The 22231-nt window shown below is 40.2% G+C and overlaps 1 protein-coding gene across 3 annotated transcripts; it reads right to left on the reverse strand.

Annotated features, from left to right (window-relative positions):
• Window positions 1–12: 12 nt before the first annotated feature.
• Window positions 13–21385, reverse strand: Znf717 (zinc finger protein 717). 3 transcript variants are annotated; one of them, XM_028756201.1, is made up of 7 exons: window positions 19078–19449; window positions 17075–17277; window positions 16140–16307; window positions 5918–6044; window positions 5596–5688; window positions 2589–3815; window positions 13–482 (listed from the first exon to the last, which is right to left on the reverse strand). In XM_028756201.1, the coding sequence occupies exons 3-7, from the start codon at window positions 16152–16154 to the stop codon at window positions 373–375; spliced, it is 1572 nt and encodes a 523-aa protein (XP_028612034.1). In that variant the 5' UTR covers window positions 16155–16307; window positions 17075–17277; window positions 19078–19449; the 3' UTR covers window positions 13–372. The 3 variants fall into 3 exon arrangements, with proteins under 3 accessions (XP_028612034.1, XP_028612033.1, XP_028612032.1); XM_028756200.1 differs by adding an exon at window positions 21365–21385 and having other exon boundaries at window positions 426–3815; window positions 19078–19285; XM_028756199.1 differs by having other exon boundaries at window positions 426–3815.
• Window positions 21386–22231: the final 846 nt, after the last annotated feature.

Genomic DNA, 22231 nt, shown 5'->3' on the forward strand with positions numbered 1-22231 from the left:
CCCCATGTCCCTATCCCCTTCTCCTCTGAGTGGGTGGGGGGCTCCCTGGCTATCCCCCAACACCCTGGCACTTCAAGTCTCTGTACAGCTAGGCACTATCTCTCCCACTGAAGCTAGACAAGGCAGCCCAGCTAGTAGAACATAGCCCAAATACAGGCAACAGCTTTTGGGATAGCTCCATTGCAGTTGTTTGAGACCCACATAGAGACCAAGCTGCTCATCTGCTACATATGTGCAGGGAAGCCTAGATCCAGCCCGTGTATGTTCTTTGGTTGGTGGTTCAGACTCGAGGGCCCCAAGGGTCCAGGTTAGTTCACTCTGTTGGTTTTCCTGTAAAGTTTCTCTCCCCTGCAGGATCCACAATCCTTCCTCCTATTCTTCCATAAAACATCCCAAGCTCCATCCACTGTTTGGCTGTGGGTGTCTGTATCTGTCTGAGTCAGCTACTGGATGGAGCCTCTCAGAGGACAACTTGCTCCTGTCTGCAAGCATAACAGAGTATCATTAATAGTGTTAGGGATTGGTGCTCACCCATGGGACAGGTCTCGAGTTGGCTTGGTTATTGGTTGGCTATTCCCTCAGGCTCTGCTCCCTCTCCAGGGACTGCATTACTTTAGACAGGATGCACTTGGGGTTGAAAGGTTTCGAATGACGTTCATCAACATCATAAGACTTCCTCTAGACTCTGCTGAGTAAGTTCTCTTTTCTGAGTAAGTTGTCTTATGCATACTGAGGTGAAACTTCTACTGGAACATTTCCCCAGTGACTCCATTCACAGAGACTTTCTTCACAGGGTGATCTCATATTTAACAAGGAGTGACTTCCAGTTTTTTAATCATTATATTTCTTCAAGAGTGTTTTTCCATTGTTGACTTTGTCATGTATATTAAGGCATGAATGATGTCAAAATTATTTTCAACTTTAATTACCTCACAGATTTTTCTAAATTATGGTATGAAAGCATTTTCCACATCCATGGCATTCATTGAGATTCTCTCCAATATGAATTCTCTCAGATATATTGAATAAAAACCATGGGTCAAACTTTTATATTCTTTACATTCCTCCTAATCTAAATATTTCCTTCCATCTCGATACTTAGATGCACTCCAAGTTTTGACCTCTTGGGGGATGTTTTTCCTCGGTTATTCCATTATTCATTCCTGTGTGAGTGGTCTTATAAGTTCTCAAGTACAAGAACTAGGGAAACTTCCTTCATAGTCATTCAACACATTCCTAAACTTTCTCAACCCCATGTGGGTTCTCTTTGTAAATTGACATTTGTTTTATACAAAGAACACCTACACACTCGAACTGAAGTGGGTTGTTTTTTTTTTTAATATGAGTACACTGTAGCTGTCTTCAGACACACCAAAAAAGGGTATCGGATACCCTCTTTTGTGAGCCACCTTGTGGTCGCTGGGAATTGAACTCAGGACCTCTGGAAGGCTGAGCCATCTCTCCAGCCCCTGAAGTGGATTCTTGCTTGAAGTTCTTGATGCATTATGAGATTAAAATGCCTTTGTAGATATAGGGAAGATGGACTGTGCCACCAGATGGGCATGAGACTGGTGAAGTGGTTTGATGCTCAAACCCTGGGAACCTCAGAGATCTGAAATGGCAGGAGTAGGGCTGCTCCCTCCCTGCCTCTATGCCCCACTCTGGAGCACATAATCATGGCCTTAACTAATGTGACCATAGGAACTCAGCCATATAGCACAGGGCCTAGAGCCTGGAACGGCCTATCCATGCTAATGAGGCATCTCAATAGCCTTAGCCTTCAGCCAATGACCTTCCCTTTCTGGATATTCTCATACCCTTCCCCATAATTACATTATCCCTCATTCACCCAGAATAAGCATATGTGTTCACATCCACCCCCAATAAAGCTATACAAACAAGCTAAGATCAGTCTCAGAGAGCCTCTTCATTAAAGATCGCCACAGGGAAGGCCTTCACTTAAAGGAGCCATAACACTAAAACTCCAGAAGAAGACGTCTCTCTTCTCCTGCCCCTCTGACACTCGGCACTCACTCCAAACCGGACCAAGTTCCTTCCCCTCCTGCACTGTTTTCACCCTTCCAGCCAGGCATGCAGCAGTGTCTGACACCCCAAGACAAACCTAAACTGCAGACCCCTGTCCCTGACTTCGATTTGTCTTCCCCAAGCCAGTGCACTGGCTGCTGTGCACCTCCAGAGGGGAGGCAGGACACGGGACCACACCCATAACCATTCCTATCACAGCTCCCCATGTCGGTGAGTTCTCTGATGCCTGCTTAGGTTTGATTTCTGTGAAAAGGTTTTTCTACATACATTACATTCATAAGGTTTCTCCCCAGAATGAATCAACTCATGTACAATGAGGGATGATTTGTAGCCAAACATTTTTCCACACTGAATGCATTCATAGGGCTTTTCACCTGTGTGGATTCTATGATGCTTACTGAGGACTAACTTCCACTGAAACGTTTTCCCACATTTATTACATTCATAGGGCTTTTCACCTGTGTGAATTATCTGATGCTTATTGAGATATGACTTGTTTTGAAACGCTTTCCCACACTCTTTACACTCATATGGTTTCTCACCTGTGTGAACTTTCTGGTGAGTTTTGAGGTAGGACTTATTTTGAAAGGCTTTTCCACATTCTTTACATTCGTGTAATTTCTCACTGTTGTGGATCTTCTGATGCCTCCTGAGGTCTGACTTTTGGTAAAAGGCTTTTCCACACTCACTGCATGCATAGGGCTTCTCCCCACTGTGAGTTCTAAGATGCATGTTGAAGTACGACCTGTTATGGAAGGTTTTTCCACATTTTTCACATTCATAAGGTTTATCACTCTTGTGAGTTCCCTGATGCATTTTGAGGTATGATTTCTTTAGAAAGGCTTTTCCACATTCTTTACACTCATATGGTTTCTCCCCAGTGTGAGTTCTCTGGTGCGTTTTAAGGTACCACTTATGTTGGAAGGCTTTCCCACACTCATAACATTCAAAGGGTTTCTCCCCAGTGTGAGTTCTCTCATGTACAATGAGAGCTGACTTTTGTCTGAAGGTTTTATTACATTCACTACATCCATAGGGCTTTTCTCCTGTGTGAATTCTCTGATGAACAGTAAGGGAAGATTTAGTGCTAAAGGGTTTCTCACACTGGATACATACATGGTCTTTTTTCTGGTGATGTGTCCTCTGACTAACTGTAAGGTCTAATCCGCTGGTAAAGGTTTTCTTATTTTCAAGGCACTTACAAGATGTTCTCCCTGCGTATGTTGCTTGGTGTTTAGTGAGATCACACTTCTCACTGAAAGTTGCCTTCCCTTCCTTAGCCATGACGTCTGACTGAACAGAAACCTGCTCATGTTCATTATGCTTACAGGAAGTCAGTCCCATTTGGAGTCTCTTAGATGAAATGATTTTTTTCATTAGATTTTCCGCCTTTGCATCTTCCCCTTCTCCAATATATTCAAAGTCCCGCTGTCCAGTCTGAATCTTGGACTGCTGACCAAACTGCTCAGGACATCTGACAGATTCCCCTGCTGCACAACAGTCGTTACATTGTTCTACAGTGCACAATCCATGAGGCTCAGAAGGGAGACGCGTATTCAGATATCCATTCAACTCCTCAGGCTTCACTCCTGAACAGTTTCTATTATTAACAACAAAACTTGAAATATTCATGGAGTATAAATAAAAAGTGTTTGCTAATCCATCTGCTTTCTCAGTTGCTCTATTGTGATCATTGGCCGTAACTTGCCACAAATGTCTCTCTAGACTCTTCTGGTTGGTCTCAATTATGCCATCCATACTGCAAAAGACTAAAAAGACAAACAAAAGTAGTTTCTATGAATTATTTTTAAGAATTTCTAATGGGATGCTCATGTTATGTAAAAAAAAAATGTCTAACCTACTAGTACATACTGTTATTAAAATCATAGTAAATATTAGCTTATAAACTTTATTTACTCCTTTGATTTAACATACTGAAACACACTGATAAGTTTTCTAGTATTAAAGTATTAGTAAAGTATTACTTCATTTTATTTTTGTGAAGAAATATCTTGTTAAAATATCCACCAGTTGCTAGGTATAGTTTTCCACTCAGAGAATGGCTATATTTTTACAAGGTTCTAGTCACATGTATACTTTAATGCATGACAGTGATGACATGTATGTTCTCTCCTTCTGCCATTCTCTTTATTCTAGTCTAAAAGAGGCAATAATTCCTCAGACATCCTCTTTGCAGATTGTGAGCAGACTCTGATAGGCTGCTTCCTAACCTGAAGCTTCCGTTATGGCCATGAGTTTGCATCTTGTTTGCTTAGAGTTATTACAAAGAGTGACGACAGACTGGGAATATTTCAAACATGAAATTTCTTCCTTTCTACTTCCACCCAAAACAGATTCCAGTAATTGAGGTCTCAACTGAACAACATGTCCTGTTCTTTCCTAACTAAAATAAATACAAACTCCTATCTATCACTCTGGAAAACTATGTATGCTGTACATCTCTCTAAAGTATCTGACTACCTGTGATAATCATGAGCCCTAATATTTGTCTTCAAAGTGGTGACCCATGCACCAACTGTGTAGTAATTCATCAATTCTCACGGATGTTGTCAGGTTTCAGTTTCATAAAAAGTGGCTTCTACAATCCTTCATTATCTTTGTTGCTTTTGAATGAGAGAAGGAAAATTAAACAAGTGCTGCATTTAAATGACAGTCCCCAGCCAAAGCCAAACAAAAGCTTGAGTTCTTCAACTTGAGAACTTGTCTCACTTTTCCTTGATTCTTTCTCAAGTGGGAACACCCCTTCCTATACCTCCTACTGATGATTTCTTATATCATGGCTTACAGCCTAACTTCTAAATCTGTTTAGAGCAACTTCGTCAGTAAAATACTCTGTAACTTTAAACACCATCTGTTACTCACTATACTCTGGTTCAACATTGCATATACTTGTTTGTGACTTCTTAGTATAAATAAACTTATTTGTCTTTTATTGAAATTAATTCCATGAAGCAAGGACATTACTTTTACATTTTTATTTATATAAAATATACAAGAATCAGCACTTGAAATCTGTCTCATTAGCATGTGCTAAAAAAAAAACAATCACAATGAAATATGTCTGAAAACAAAATCTCCATGAGATTGAAGTGAGAGAGGCAACTGAAACTATGAAAGAAGAAAGTACCAGGTGTCGGGCGGTGGTGGCGCAGGCCTTTAATCCCAGCACTTGGGAGGCAGAGACAAGCAGATTTCTGAGTTCGAGGCCAGCCTGGTCTACAGAGTGAGTTCCAGGACAGCCAGGGCTACACAGAGAAACCCTGTCTCAAAAAACAAACAAACAAACAAACAGAAGAAAGTACCAGGGAAAAACAACAAATTACATAAGTCAGAGGCTAGATGGGGGGTAGGGCAGCCTAAGAAATACTTTATCAAATTGAAATGTAGGAACATATGCAAGAGAGTTCTCCTTGGAAACTACATAGCAAACATGTCTGAGCCCTCAGATATGGAACTTGGGGTAAACTGGTGAAACGGGCAACCTTTGTTATACACTGTCCCCCCCATTCACATGCACCAACAACTAACCTGGCAGAGTCTTGGGTGCAGGGTCTTCTGCAGTCCATGGCTCCTCTCCCTGTTCCAACTTGAAGATCAACTCAGGTTTAGGGGTGCATTGCCCTGTTAATAGGAAATAATATAGGGCTTGGAAAAATCCTGCTAAGAAGGTTCTTTGAAGAAAGAAAAAACCATGTTTTAGGATCTGTGTAACAAAAGTGCAAATACGGACCTTTCAGTTGAGAGCAGAGAACAATCATACAATCTGTGGCGTAAAACCTTAGTCCTAAACCTCATACATGCTCATATGTTTCCTGTGCAGGGAAGGTGCTTGCTCCTGAGACTTACTCACCCAGGGACAGCAGGCTGCTGTATGTCTCCAGCATCACATTCCTGTACAGCATCCTCTGAGCATCACTGAGATTCTGCCACTCCTCCCAGGTGAAATTCACAGTGACATCCTCAAACGACACCAACTCCTGTAACAGCACATTTCTCTTCAATTTACTCTAGGCTTATAAAAAGGAACCTGAAGACCAGCTTCTCTTAAGGGGTGGAAGGCTCTCATGTGTATTTTACATTATAATATACCTTGCTTATACAGTAGAAAAAAAATTAAAAAAACTATCCTGATGTTATTGATTGATGAATGTGCTACATGATGATATTAAGATGAAAACCTTCCCTGTTGGTGTAAGAGAACCCAGACCATTTGGGTAACCAGGCCTTAATCAGATAGGGCTGTAAGTGAACATGAACATACCCACACCTTGCTCTGCCTCCTAGGAGTTGGAAACAGCCTGACTACTGTCATGTTGTATGGGTTGTGCAATAATAATTCCCACTCTCTTGTGTAAATGAATTATAAATATCAGCAGTGAATTAATCTGGTGGCTGTATTTCTTTATCTTATACTATTTCCCAATAGTAACACAGAAAAAACAGTATTTCTTCCAATAGCTGAGTGCAGTTTTGATCTACCTTAACCTTCTACGCTTACCTGGCTACTCCCAGCCCCATCCCATGGTATGTGCATATTATCATTGATCTGGCTCTTTGGGCTTCAGCTGTGTTTCCCTGATCTCTCCCGACCCCTTCCTCGTAGCTCCAAATCCTCCATCCTCCTCACTGATGTGAATGTCCCTCTCTCCCTATTTCTTTCCTCTGGTTGGCAGAGTCCTACTAGTCTCAATTCTGCCCAGCCACTGGTTGACCAGCATTTATTGACAAGCAGAGAATAAATGGGAAGAATTGTTTACAAAAACTTGACACAGGAGATTCTTGATATAAACATTACCGTGCTGTGTCATGACCGAAACAAGATATGAGGGCAGAGATATCAGCTTTTGAATATGCAGGATAAACTTTACACAGTGTACATTATGCCTACATTTCCCCCTTTTGTCTAATAAAAGGCTCTTTTTTAATAATAATAAACAATATACAGCAGGAACAATTATGAAACCCATTAGGTAAGAGTTACATTTAAAAAGTCTGGTCTGTTTGTATTTGGAATCTCAAGAGAAAGTATTTTATTTCAGACCTAACAAGATGATAAAGACATAAATAGCCCGAGAAAATTATTAGCCTAGGCTGAAAAGGAGTTGGCTCTGATAAGAAAAGAAACTACAGAATACACATCTAGATTTTATTCAAAGATCACTTGCATCTTAGTTATCTTGCCTTCTACTCATTCTCCCAAAGGAATTCTTATGCAGAGGGATCATGTCTTAGAATGGGTATTTTTAGTACACAGAGTAAAATACTAAAAACTTACATAGAAAAAGTTTCTGGATTGATTCTAAATATGTATTTATTTATTTATTTATTTTATGTATACAAGTACACTGTAGCTGTCTTCAGATACAACAGACGAGGGCATCGTATCCCATTACAGGTGGTTGTGAGCCCCATGTGGTTGCTGGGAATTAAACTCAGGCCCTCTGGAAAAGTAGTCAGTGCTCTTAACTGCTGAGCCCTTGAATTGATTCCAAAGGGAAAAATGAGAGTTTGTCCACTAGCTGGAATGGATCCAGGTGAGACTCTGGCACCTCTTTTACTAATGCTGAGATTACCTCACTATGGGCACAAGATGAAGATTGGCAAAGAGCTTGCAGTAATTTTTCTGGAAGAAATTAACAACAAATACTCAAAAAGCAAGTGGCTTCAATTTATAAAAAGAACTAATTGGATTCTCACTTGTATAATACAAAGAATTCCAATTTCTGCAGTGCTTACATTTTACACTGGTGTAAATAAATCAGGAAAGGCAGGATATAAGTCCAAAGATATAAGTAAGGTGGTTAAAAGTCCTTATGAATAGATTCAAAAAATCAGAATTATTTGCAATACTTATGGTATTATTAGATTTTCAAGAATTTTAATATAGAAACTGACTCTCAGTATACAGAAAGACTTGTTTTGCATATAGAAACTGCTGAACTTATTCAGGATGATGCCAAATCAACTTCTCTGTTTATTCAACTGTAACAAGTGGGCTGATTCTGTTATTATGCATTTATTGGAAGTTATGGCAATTATGGGTATACCTATACAAATTAAAACTGGCAATGCACTAGCATATGTTACTAATAAATTTTTTAAATGTACATATTGTACTATAAAGCAATATATAATAGGTATATCAACAATCCTACAGAACAAGCAGTCATTAAAAGATCCAATTGTACTTTAAAAGAAATGCTTAATAAACAGAGAGGGGTATCAAAGACCCCCCAAAGATAGATTACAAAATGCTTTATTAACTTGAAATTTCTTAAATGCTAATGAACAATGGCCACTGAGAGACACTGGATTATAGAAAAAACTGTTGAATTATTTCAGCCTATTTCAAAGATATATTAACCTCAGAATGGAAAGCAGGAAATGTGTTACTCTGGGGAAGGAGCTTTGTATAAGTTCATACAGGAGAAGAAAAATTATAGATTCTATCCAAACTGATAAAAATCAGATTTGATAAAGGAAGACCCCATGAAGATCTTGGCTACAGATAGAAAAAGGGAAATCAAGACCAAACAGAATCTGTAACATGATGTGCTAATCCGTCTACATGGGCACAGCCCTGAAACTGGCTGAGACATAAAAATATCTCTAGCCAGAACTTCAGCTATACATAGCCAATGGATCTTATTGGCTACAGAGTCCTTAAGATTCATCATGCAATCCTTTCCTATGGCATGAATGGAGATTTATATTGCAGCTTGGTTATATGATCAAACTAGTTCATAAAGAATGATAGTTGTCTTTTACCTGCTCAAACAAGAAACAGAAAATCATCTTTAACTGATCTGTGCACATTGCACATTCCATAAATTATATTAGTATAGAAATTATATATACATATATATACATATACACATAGCTGAGATGCTGAGACTTTCTGTTCCACCTCCCTGCCTGATCCTACCTCAACTACATCAAAGCTGGTCTTCTCTAGCGGCTTCCAGGACACCTTCAGAACAGCTAGCTCACTTGGTCCAGCCTTTCGGACAGTTCCAATTAGGACTTCATTTAAGCCTGCACTTTCTCAGCAAATAGAAACTGGACAACGAACGCTACAGTTAGCTTGCTTTCTTTTTTTTTTTTTTTTTTTTTTGGTTTTTCGAGACAGGGTTTCTCTGTGTAGTTCTGGCTGTCCTGGAACTCACTCTGTAGACCAGGCTGGCCTCGAACTCAGAAATCCGTCTGCTTCTGCCTCCCAAGTGCTGGGATTAAAGGCATGCACCACCACTGCCGGGCAAGGGATAAAGGAATTTTAATCATTCAATAGATGTCAGATGTTTGTTGTCTTTTAAAGGGAAATGGTTACAAATAATTATGGTCTTGGACAGGGATGAGACAAAATAAGGAGATTAGATTCAAGGATTTCTTTTTCCTTTTATTTCCTCTTTCTTTTGTTTTCTTTCTTCCTTCCTTTCTTTCTTTGTTCCTTTTTTAGGTGTGGGAAAGAAGGTTGAGGGCTGGAGAGATGGCTCAGTGGTTAAGAGCACTGACTGCACTTCCAGAGGTCCTGAGTTCAAATCCCTTCAACCACATGGTGGCTCACAACCATCTGTAATGAGATCTGATGCCCTCTTCTGGTGTGTCTGAAGACAGCTACAGTGTACTCATATATAATAAATAAATAAATCTTTAAAAAAAAAAAGAAGGTTGTAAAGAAAAAGGGGGAATATATAAATATTATAAGAAATTAGCATATAGGGGTAGATTATTGAATCTACTCTGAAACCAAAAAAACATTTTATAGCCACAATGTGACATTGGTACGCAATTGTGTATACCGATACAAACCAAGGTTATGTTTGATACATTGGCATGGGTTATTTTATACTGATATACATTTAAGGTTATTTTGATACCCACAATGTGTATATGTGTTCATGTTTATTTGAGGTATTGTACTTATATAAATCTTAAAGATGCAATGTGAATTTCTAGTCCTTTTGAAAGCTGCTATTACCAAATATTAGGGTGATAAAACTACAAACTACAAGTTGCAAACTATTAGAGATGGTTAAGAAATATAAATTAATAGTCAAACTCATAGTCATATTAAATTCTAGTCTAGTTAATTACAGTACGATGTCTTCAAGGACATTCAGATAGTAAATAGCTAAAAATAAACAATGTTCAACAATTCAGATATACTATAAGTGGATAGTTGATCTTCAAAGACCTCAGAGATCCACAGAATATGGCATATAAAATTATTTAATTATTAAAAGATCTTTTGACTATGAGACAGGTCTACTCTTGACAGTATCCCTACTCAAAGTCACAGATGGTGATGACCATCAATAATGTCCATTTGGAATTGCTTTCACTGTGGCATGCTAGCCACTGGGCAAAGAAAATGATCATGCTTCAACTACAGGCAAATGCTGTCCAGAAAGGACAAAGGGATACAGGAAAGCCAACTGTTAAGCTCTGCCAAGACAAGATAAGCAAGTCCTTCATAATTCCTGCTCTACAAAGAGACTGTCAGATATACTGGGCCAAAAAGCTGAAGATGGATGCTTCAACGTTAGAGACAATATTAGGGACTGTCCAAGCAGCCAACTATCTCTGTCATTTCTATAATTCTTGGGAAGCTATGCACCTGTCCTTCCTGCATACTCAGGCAAATTTTTATTTCTTCTCAGGTATCTGATGAAGTTGAAGACTAGACAGTTATAGACTCACAATTAAGCTCCAATTATTTAGGATTTAAGAAGGTATTGTAGGTCTAAAAAGATGATTTAGGTTGGTAATGCAAGTTAGGATAAAATTTGAGTTAGGTACAAAACTTCAAGTACACTAAGATAGGATAGATAGTAGAAATTTTTTCTTAATTGCCACATGCTATGGACTGAACATTATAAATGTAAATCCTACCTAATAATTTCCATAATTGTCTCAGAATTCTTATAATTATGTTCAATTTATAATTTTAAGAAAAAGATCCTTTTATTGGACTACAAAGGGGAATTTTAGAGAGAATGTCTAGTGTATTGTATGGATGTATCACCTATCAATTAAAAAGCTTATGGCCTATAGCTCAGGCAGAAAATGGGAGGCAGAAGGAATTCTAGGATAGAGCCAGGCATGATAAGATTTACCCAGGAAGATGTGAGAAGGATGCATGGTACCCAAGCACAGGTAAACAGCCATGTGGCAGAATGTAGGTTAAAATAATTGGATTATCTAAGTTATGATCTAGTCACAGTTGACCCTAGCTATATGGTCAAGGTATTTTCTTATTTCTAGGAGCATGGGGCTGGGAGGAAGAACTCGGACCAAACTTGTGCGCTCTTGCACAAACAAAGAGTGACTCATGTCATTAAGTCATATATGCCCCATTCTCCTACCTCAGTTATGCATTATAAGTCATATGTTAACCTAACCTTCTTCCTACAAGATTCTCCTTCTCAGAAGTCTATGAAAGAATAACCTTTGCTTAATCTGGCATGGCTGCAACTTTCCTTCAAACCCCTGCCTCAACCACACAAACAACCACACACCACAGTAATGGTCCTATACATTGTAGAGAGAATCTTTTGTGTACTGTATGGAAGCATCACTCAGCAATAAAAAGCCAATTGGCCAATGAGCTGAGGCAGAAAATAAGAGATGAGAGTTCCAGTAGGGAGAGGGAACTCTAAGATATAGTCAGGCAGGGAAGAGATTTGACCCAAACTCTTAGGAGGCAGACACATGACACTGAGAAGAAGTAACCAGCCATGTGGCACTCATAGAATAGAATAAACGGGTTAATTAAATTATGAGCTAATTAAGAAATATACCCAAACTTATGGCCTAGGAATTGTTAAATAATTAAGTCTCAGTGTCATTATTTCCGGAACTGGGTGAGAATACAAAAGCCCATGGTTATAAATGGTATTTAACGTCAAGCACAGAATCCAGGTTTAGACAATAGATTCATGTATTTGCAAAAGCCCCAAGTGAAAAGGTGAAAATCAAGCACTTCCCAGAGCTGGATGCAGTTTCCTAGCCGAGGAATAAATCCTTTTAAGAGAGAGCAGCAGATATCAAGGAGGGGAACCAGAACCTTGGGGACACCCACAGGCAGTAAAACTTTTCAGAGCTAGGGCCAATAGGATCCCAGGCAGTACCTGCAGTTAAGAGGCTCGGCTCTCACAAAAGGGCAAACAGTGGCTCAGCCCTGAACCAGCAAAGGCAGCCTATTAGACTAAGCCAATGGAATGGAGCTAGCTTCCATAGATACAAGTGCTGGCCTGAGGAGCCTGCAGATACACAGAAAGGCAAAAATAACATATTCCCAGAGCTTCAGTAGAACTGAAAAGCCCTAAACTTCTGAACTGTAAGGTATTAAGCTTAAAAACAATAAAAGAGAAAAGAAACTGAGTATAAAAAAATCACATATAGGTAAATGAACCTGTATTGTTATCACTGTATTATAAAATTGAAAGAACTGGAGCAGGAGAGATAGCTCAGCACTCCAGACCACTGCCTGCCCTTCCCGAGGCTCTGAGTTCAACTCCCAGCAGCCACATGGTGGCTCCCAACCATCTATAAAAGAAGCCAAGGCTGTCTTCTAGCATGTAGGTGTATATGAAGACAGAGTAATCCTATATTTTAAATCAATAAATATTTTTAAAATTGCAGGAACTGACTATGTAGCGAATGATTCTGTATTTACATATCTAGACTAATTTCAACAGGAAATTTTATGTGTCTGTTGGTATTCCTTACAAATTAAGGTTTTTGTTTTTTGGTTTTTTGAGACAGGGTTTCTTTTTTTTTTTTTTTTTTTTGGTTTTGTTTTGTTTTGTTTTCGAGACAGGGTTTCTCTGTGTAGCCCTGGCTGTCCTGGAACTCACTCTGTAGACCAGGCTGGCCTTCAACTCAGAAATCCGCCTGCCTCTGCCTCCCAAGTGCTGGGATTAAAGGCATGCACCACCACTGCCAGGCCTTTTTTTTTTTTTCTTACAAATTAAATGCATGTAGTCTGACATTCCAATATTTCCTTACTGCATATAAATAACTGATTGTTGTTTGTTATTTGTAATACCTACTGATTCCAAAATCCTAGTATAATACAATGAAGTCGCATCAGAACAGGTAAGTGAGCTAAGCAGATCTGGATTTCAACAGCCATCCCCTAGAAAAACTAGAAGGCTGTGTAGTCAGAAGACATAAAAGAGAGTAAGACACAGGGGTGTTTCCAGATATAACAGAGGGGGAAAACACACAACAAACAAATAAAACCTGTAAAATTCATATTCCACAGGTAGAAGCTCTCCAATAAGGTTAAACAACTTACTACTAGATAAGGCATGGATTGAAAAGAACTCTGTAAGTAAAAGTTTTAGACTACTTTGAACTGGATATCTGGCATAATGTCTCAGCAGTTGAAGGTGCTTCCTACCAAGTTTGATACAGTAAGTTCTATCCCTGGGACCCACATGCTCTGCTGATTTGTACTCACATAGGAATGTGTGCTTGAACACATACACACATACACATTTAAAAAGGAATATTTTGAACTGAATTTTTAAAAATGAATAAGATAAAAAATTGTAGAGCACAGCATAAACTGCTACTAGAGGAAAGCTGATGCCATGGGATGATACTAGGAAGAATAAGTTGCTTTTTGTACCTTTGCAGAGAAAAAAAAACAAAAACAAATTGAATATTGCAATAGAATAAGAAAAAGATAAGATTCAAAGAATAAATCAATGAAATTCAAATTTAAAAGTTAGAAATACAGAGTACATACACACACACTCTCACACATACATACTCACACACACACACTCACACACACACACACTCACACACACACACTCACACACACACACACACACACACTCTCACACACACTCACACACTCTCACAACCCACATAACTCAGCAGTTAAGGGTCAGAACTATTCTGGACCTGAGTGCCATTCCCAGGCAGATATCAAAAGGAATTGGGACATAGGTTATGAAGTAAGGAAGAAGGCAGGTCTTAACATCAAAAATCTTATCTTTATTATTAAAGATGAAACAGAATAATTATCAAAGCAGACCATTATGTTGACCATCAATACAAATCCCCAAAATAAAATTTGATATATTCTCTGAATATAAAGTCTTTAAGAAACCAATATCAAAACAAGAGTTAAGAATTAACTTAATATTCAAAAATTAAAAACTACACTTTGAAATAACCTTTGAGCTAAGGAAGTGTTCGTGAAGAACACTGAAATGAGCTGGAGACAAACACTGAGCAGTGACTTCTAGGAATGGGCCAGAACGCCTGGGCAATTCCTTCATCTCTGGTGGACACTAGGCTTAAGCCTTGCCCTTGACAAATGGTTTGGTCAGTGAAACATGGCAAAGCTACCATCTGGGAAACTCACAGACAAGGCTTCCAGAAGTCACGCAGCTTCATTAGGAAGCCAGGCGTTAGGTAGGAAATCCAACCATCCTAAGTAACTTTGGTCAAGCACATGGAAAATCCCTAAGAAAGAACCCTTTTTCCTAGGCACATGGAACCCCCTGCAGCTGCCCACTGTCAGCCAACCTTATGTGCTCTTGGACACCATCCCAGCTCTGGTTTCAAGGACCTACTCCAGCTGCTAGATCACAGCAGAAAAGCCAGCCAGCAAAGAATCCCTAACATGGAAACAGAGGTCATATACTGTTTTGTCACATTTTCAGGATGGTTTTGATCCATGGTTTGAATATAAAAGATCCTCCACAGATTCAAGAATTAGATGCTTGGTTCTAAGCTGGTGTCACTATTTTTAGAAGTACTGAAAACTTCTGAAGTTGCAACCAGTTAGAGGAAATAGATCAGTGGACCATATCCTTGTGCATTATAGTCTCTAGCCCTTTCTGAATCTTTCTCTCTGTTTGCTTTCTACAATCAGAAGTTAAAATTTGCCGGGCAGTGGTGGCACACACCTTTAATCCCAGCACTTGGGAGGCAGAGGCAGGCAGATTTCTGAGTTCAAGGCTAGCCTGGTCTACAGAGTGAGTTAAAGGACAGCCCAAACTATAAAGAGAAACCCTGTCTCGGAAAAAAAAAAATTCATAAAGGATGCTAAAATTTCAAGTATTGATTAGGGAAAATAAACAGGTAGGGTTTGCTGAGCTAGAAATATAATGGCTTGCCTGCAAGGACTCAACCCAGTATTTAGTAAAGGGACACAATCTCCAAAAGATGTTCTCTTTACTGAGGGAAGTAGGATCGCCCTAGTTAGACTCCATGAAACAAGGCAGCTAATATGGGTGGCCTCTGTGTAATGGATTTTGGTAAACTCTAAATATGTTCTTTTTAAAGAATTTACTTCGGCAGGCATCGTTTCTTGTACTAAAGGCCACAATCAGAAAAAAGAAAACACAGGAAGGAGGAGGGAAGAAATGGGGACAGCACAGGGTGTAGTTCAGTGATAGAGGAACACTTAACGCTCATGAGACCTTGGCTGGAGTTCCAAGATGCAGGAACACAAAGATTAAATGTAACCGAGGCCTCTGAGTATTTGGCTGATATAAGTAAAAGAAGATGACCAATTGCAAACTTAGGCATTTGCTAGAGAAAGAGAATATCAACTAAGAGACTTCCAAGAGCCAGAAAGCAGAATAATGATACATAAAGCACAGACCTGGACTAGACTTTTAACAAAGAACTGGCATGGTGCCTAATGGGAATAAATGCCCAAAGCAGTATGCCCAGGGCGCCCCCCAACCCCAGCACCCTTGCCGTCTATAAGTGCCCACCATGTATGCACTTGCCAGCTTCTTCACTACGTACTAAGAACCAACTTAATCATGATTCCATCCGATTCCGTAAGGGGCAAAGCCTCATGGTGGAAATGACAGTGGCCAAAGACATTTTAAATCTGAGAGAAATATTAATAATTTGTAGCAAATTATTAATATTTATAATTAAGGAAAACTATGATGTATTAAATGTTGCTATAATTACTACCAATAGGAGTTAAAGTCTAATACTCTATAAATTTGGGCAGGTCTAAAGGATGGTCAAACTATGAATACAAATAAAATAACAATATATAATAAACTGGGGAATAAATGACTCACCACATATTCATTCATGATGTTTGTAAGTTGCTTGGTTTTGGTTTTGCCCTTGGAAACACAGAGGATACTGGAATACACTTGAGAGAAGGAGAATCATATAGAGTCATGAGAGTGAGAGGATATTCATGGTTTGGTCCTAGATTCTTACTCAAAACACTGTGCAATTAGCTGAAGAAGAAAAAAAAAAAACATAAGAAAACAGTTACTGGGGGCTGGAGAGATAGATCAATGATCAAGAGCACTGGCTACTCTTCCAGAGGACCCAGGTTCAATTCCCAGCACACATAAGGCAGCTCACAACTATCTCTAACTCTAGTTCTGGCACCCTCACATAGACATACATGCAGGCAAAACACCAATACACATAAAAATAAATAAACTTTAAAAAAAAGAAACAAAATAAACTCATATACAGAAAGTGCAACAAAGACACCATTGACAATGAACCAATAATACATTCAGTCATTACTCATGGCTGAGTTAATGAACACATACATCTATAATTAATAAGCAAATGGGTAACAATTAACATTCCCTTTTAAAGGTACTAATTAAAACCAGAGTCATCATGTTTTCCCACCATTAACACTAAAATCACCATTAATAGAATAATGAAATATTCTATTAATCCACCCAAAGGGCTCCATAAGCATTTCCTCTGCACTACTGCTTCTTTTATACAGTTCATTTTCAGGGGAAATATGCAGATTTAACAATTTTTTTGCCCATGCTTATACAGGAAATTTAAATAATGCACATTTCATATAGGACACCATTACAGTAATGTTTCCAAAAGGGGTATCTCCATGTATCCACACCCTTGTTTAGTTACCATAAATAAGATGGGTTTTGCCACTTGATTCATTTGACCAAGAGGAACTCAGCAAATGTGAAGATAACCTGAATTTGAAAAGAATTTCTTGACTGACATTTACCTACTGGACACAGCTATGTTGTAAAGAACCTTGGTGACTGCTTGATGGAACTAGAGATTGAAAAGACTCAGCAGGAACCACTGGGTGTGGAACTGAACACCCAGAACTTATCAGCCTCAAAGCACTGATGACTTCAATTTCATTTGTTACTGAAGGCAGGACAATGCAGTCATTTACCAGCTGAGACCAGTCCAGATACCGACCTGCAGGAATGTAGGAAAACAAAAATTGATCTTTAAAGCACTATTTTTGTTGACTTCTTGTACAAGAAAGGCTGGCACCTTTCGTTTTGTTTTTGGTTTGGTTTGGTTGGGTTGGGTGGGCTGGGGTTGGGGTTGGGTTGGTTTTGGTTTTGGTTTGGTTTGGTTTGGTTTGGTTTTGGTTTTGTGTTTTGAGACAAGGTTTCTCTATATAGCCCTGACTGCCCTGGAACTCACTCTGTAGCCTATGCTGTCCTGTAACTCAAGAGTTCCACCTGTCCATGACTCCTGAGTCCTGGGATTAAAAGTGTGCACCACCAGTGCCCGGCAAGGCTGATACATTTAATGATTTAGAATTGTATTATTTTAGCATACTGGGGAATGGGAAATGGTATCCAAGCATGACAAATACAATAAGAAATATTCTGTAACTAGATGCTCACGGTTTGAAAGCCACAGGAAGAATAGCTGGTTTGCACATACAAGTTTACAGCACAAGTTTGGTGCAATCTAATTTCTTCATTTTACAACAGAGATAGACTCCTATTATTTTCATCCCTACCTTATGAATTTTGGTTAACAGAATGCTAACATTAAATAAGACACTTTCGTTTTATACCTTTAGGGTTATACAATGTACAGAATGTATTGATACGTGTAGAATGCTCAGGACAAGGTGTTTGGAAAGTGTTTGAAATTTGGACACCTTGATCTATGGGAAAACATTTGCAGATCACACTCAGATGCTGGATTTCAACACAAAACATAAAACCCCCACAAACCTGAAGACATTACATGGTAACTAGAAGTCAGTATTAGAAAATACACAAACATTGATTTTCCTTAACGGTACAAAGTAACAGTAGTCAGTATGTCCCTGATACCTACATATCATGTTACCCTTGGCAAGTCTCTCAATTCATTGGGAGCAATTTTTTTCATCTTTCTAATGAAGCTGAGATACATCTCACACAAATCTACTGCCAAAACAGAGGAACCATCATCTGTTTCCACATGAAAATTCTATTAATAATGTTCTCAAAAAGCTCATATGAGGCTACAGAGATACTGAGTAGTTAACAGCAATGGCTGTTCTTCCAGAGGACCGGTGTTCAATTACCAGAACCCACATGGCAGTTCACAACAGACTATAGCTCCAGATCCAGGGGTTCTAATGCCCTATTCTGACCTCTTCAGGAATCAGGTAAGCACATGGTAAACAGACACCCATGCAGACAATATGCTCACACACAAAATTAATTAACTAATTTTAACCCATTAATTAATTTAAAAAGGAGCTCATGTGCTGGAAACAGTGAGGGAAGAGGAAGGGAAAAGTAAATTTACTGACCACTGATTCGGTCAGGTGTGAGCTGGATCACAACTTCCAGATAAAATAAATATTTCCCAGGACCTTGTCTATCTTTTTTCAGCATAGCTGGTAGAAGAGAGCTAGCCAGAACCTCCTAAAGATCAAGCTCCCACCATCCATGTGTTGACAGCTTCTGAAGAAGCTTTGCCCAAATTTTGTTCTAAGCAATTGGATCAGTAATTACTTAGGCCATGCAAAGCCAAGAATTTCACCTTCACTCTGACAGATCTTGCCTGCAGTGGAGCAGGACATTAGAAAATCTTCACACGACTGTGATTGTTTGCATGGCCATTATACAGCTAGAAATTACATTCATAGTTAGCCCTTGCTTAACTCCTAAGCTGCACACTGACTCATGTGGACTGATCCTCACACAGCAGGTACTACATGCCAGAGAAATACACACAAAGAAACTCCCTCTAAGCCCATACCTGACACCGCCTGGAGGGCCAGGAACCAGAAGCCAGACAGCCCAGAGACCTTATCCAGAACCAAATGTGCCTGGCAAAAAACAAGGAAGGGGGTGGGGGGAGAGTAAGTGGAATGATGATTCCTAATATTCTGCTCATAGCAGATGAAGTTTCCATGGAAACAGAAACAGAGACCTACAGCCAAACATTAGGTGAAGCTCAGTGAATCCTGCAAAAGACAGGGAGGAAGGATTGTAGATGAGTAAGACGGGTCAAGGTCACTACAAGAAAACCCACAGCATCAACTAACCTGGCTTCATAGAGGCTCACAGAAAACAGAGACTACTCCTACAATCAGGAAGCCTGCATGGCTCTGACCTAGGCACACAGCATTTATTTTATGGCTGTGTAGCTTGGTCTTCCTGTGGAACTCCCAACAGTGGGAGTGAAGGCTGGCTCTGACACTTTTGCTTGCTTTAGGGACACTTTTCCTCTTACTGGGTTGCCTTGCCCAGCCTTAATATGAGGAGAGGTGCCTGCACTTATTGCAACTTGATATGCCATGTTTGGTTGGTATCTCGAGGAGGCCTGTCCTCCTCTGAAGGGAAATGAAGGAGGAATGGAAGGGGATGGGTAGGCTTGGGAGAAGAGGAGGGAGGGGAATCTACCATTGGGATGCAATATATGAGAATAAATTAAAATATAAGAAAAAAAAGAAACTCCCTCTAACGAAACAAGTATATCCCCTGTCTCTGACCTCACCCACACAGCTCATTAGCCTATGAGGCATGTGGTACGCCAGTGCTTTCCAGCTTGTTGCTCTATTGCAATATATTCAATAAAGTATTCTCCTCTAAAGGGCAAATGCACTCATTCATAGCCCAGCAGACCTTCCCTGTGCTGGCCACCAATATAGAGTGAGCATTAAGGTAATGGGAAAGGAACCCGATAGTCCAGACTGGCCCCTGTACTGTTCCGAAAGATTGGCCTACGATGATATATCGGTAGGTAACTTGCAAGAATGCAATCTCTGCCATGAACACGTAGGCCGACTTGGTTAATCACAGTTCAGGTTTAGTCAAAGAGGCCTGTATCTCAGGGCCCTGCGGTTCTGTGGAGTTCAGTGTAGCAGTCTAAGGTTTGGACCTTAGACTGGTGTAAATTCCCTAGCGGGACGCAGGGCTCCTGGTCTCTTTTTAATGGTCTTCCTCCACACTAGTAGGATGGAATTCCTACTGTTGCTCGCCTTCCTTCAGAACATGAAACCTCCCTACTTTGTTCCCAAGAAAATGCTCCCTTAACAATACTAGAATCTTCTGAAATGGGCTGGAGGGATGGCTCAGCGGTTAAGAGCATGGACTGCTCTTCCAGAGGTCCTGAGTTCAATTCCCAGCAACCACATGGTGGCTCACAACCATCTATAATGGGGATCTGATGCCCTCTTCTGGTGTGTCTGAAGATAACAACAGTATACTCACATGAAATAAATAAATCTTTAAAAAAATAAAAATAAGAAGAATCTTCTGAGATAACTTCTTATCTCAGGTAACTAGATATCTTCAAAAACTAAACAAAACCAAAGACAGTGGTTCTCAACCTTCCTAATGCTGCAACCCTTTATTCAATACAGTCCTTCATGCTGTGGTGACCCTCAACCATAAAATTATTTTCATTGCTGTTCATAACTAATTTTGCTAATGTTATAATCCCAATGTAAACTTCTGATATTTAACCCCTGTGAAGGGGTCGTTTGACATTACCCACCCACCCTCAACCCTTTCAGGTTGGGAACCCAGCATATGACAACCTAAGAGCTCAAAGCTCAAGTGCCAAGCTGGTCACTGTCAAACTGGCTACACAGTTCATAGGAGACTCAAAAACACTTCATAAAGAGACAGGAAAACTGAGGACTGCAATGCCAATACACATAAGGGTACAGTCACTATGTGAGAATTTCTCTAGGAATTTCAGGCCAATTCAGTCGGATAATAAACACCCTCTTTCTTACAGATGTATGGGTCACAGACCCTCCCGTACCCCCACCCCCTTCAGGCTCCAGCACTGTGGTATCAACTTAGAATTTTCCCATTTCTGGGTCATGCTAGTGAAAATTCCTAGTTCTGTAGTCCACTCTCAGATTAATGGTCTTTCTCCACCCCAACTCCCCCCCAAAACGAATGCCAAGCAGGTAACAAGATTCTTCATTAGCACGAATTGGAATGTGAGCTCACACTGGAGGCCTCCCGGCCCTGACAATCCACAGACACGAAACGCCCTCACCCCCCAAGTCGCCATCTTGGGCTCTCACCTCCTTGGCAGAGCTTCTGCAACGGCCCTTTGGACAGTTGGAATCACAGATCCAGACACTCTTAGCGCAGTCTTCGGAAACAGAAACCATGAAAGCTCTGTCCTGGCCGACCGTTCCGACTGGGAATGATGGATCCCACAATCACCTCCCCCTGAGCCGCTGCGGTCCGCCCTGGAACTGCGTCTCAGTCCCTTCGCCAAGACCCACCTGTGTTTCTACTTCCACCGAGCTAGAGGGCACGGGTCCCGCTTCCGAGGATTCCAAGACTACTCTCCTCTTTTTGTTTTCCCACCCGCCTCCAGAAACCCTGCACGAAACTCGCAGCCCGAGCCAAGACGTCAGCACAGAACCAGGATGCGACTTTCTAAGCGGTAGTTGCCAAGAGAGTGAAGGACAGAGATGCCTACCAGCCAACTGCCAGAGCTGTTTACCTGACCATGTGTGGGAGGGCCTTGTACGGTAGGGACTACATTACCCATGAGCCTCTGGGAACCTATGGTAAGTACAAAGGGACATTTCCCATCAGGTCCACTATTAAATTACCTAAAATAGTGGACTTCATAGTTCAGAACAGGTACCTATCTAATAATCGCGAGGTGAAATTCCTTCACCTTTCTCTCATGTGAACCCCAAGTGTCCCAAAGTAGTATAGAACCTGAGAAGGACGCTCCAGTGTGTTCGTCCTAGAATCAGACCAAATATCTATCTCTTTGGTAGACATGGAGCCATAGAAAATGGATGTGATACCTGTTGTAGGGTAGTCACCAGAAAAGACTACCAGAGAAGACATGGGTTTAAGCCAATAAAAAGTCTTATTAGCCTGCCTGCAACTACCCTTGGTGTTCAGGATCCTAGTGAAACCCCACA

The sequence above is a fragment of the Grammomys surdaster genome, unplaced genomic scaffold (assembly GCF_004785775.1).
Source record: "Grammomys surdaster isolate TR1022 unplaced genomic scaffold, NIH_TR_1.0 126113, whole genome shotgun sequence".
NCBI classification, from domain to species: Eukaryota; Metazoa; Chordata; class Mammalia; order Rodentia; family Muridae; genus Grammomys; species Grammomys surdaster.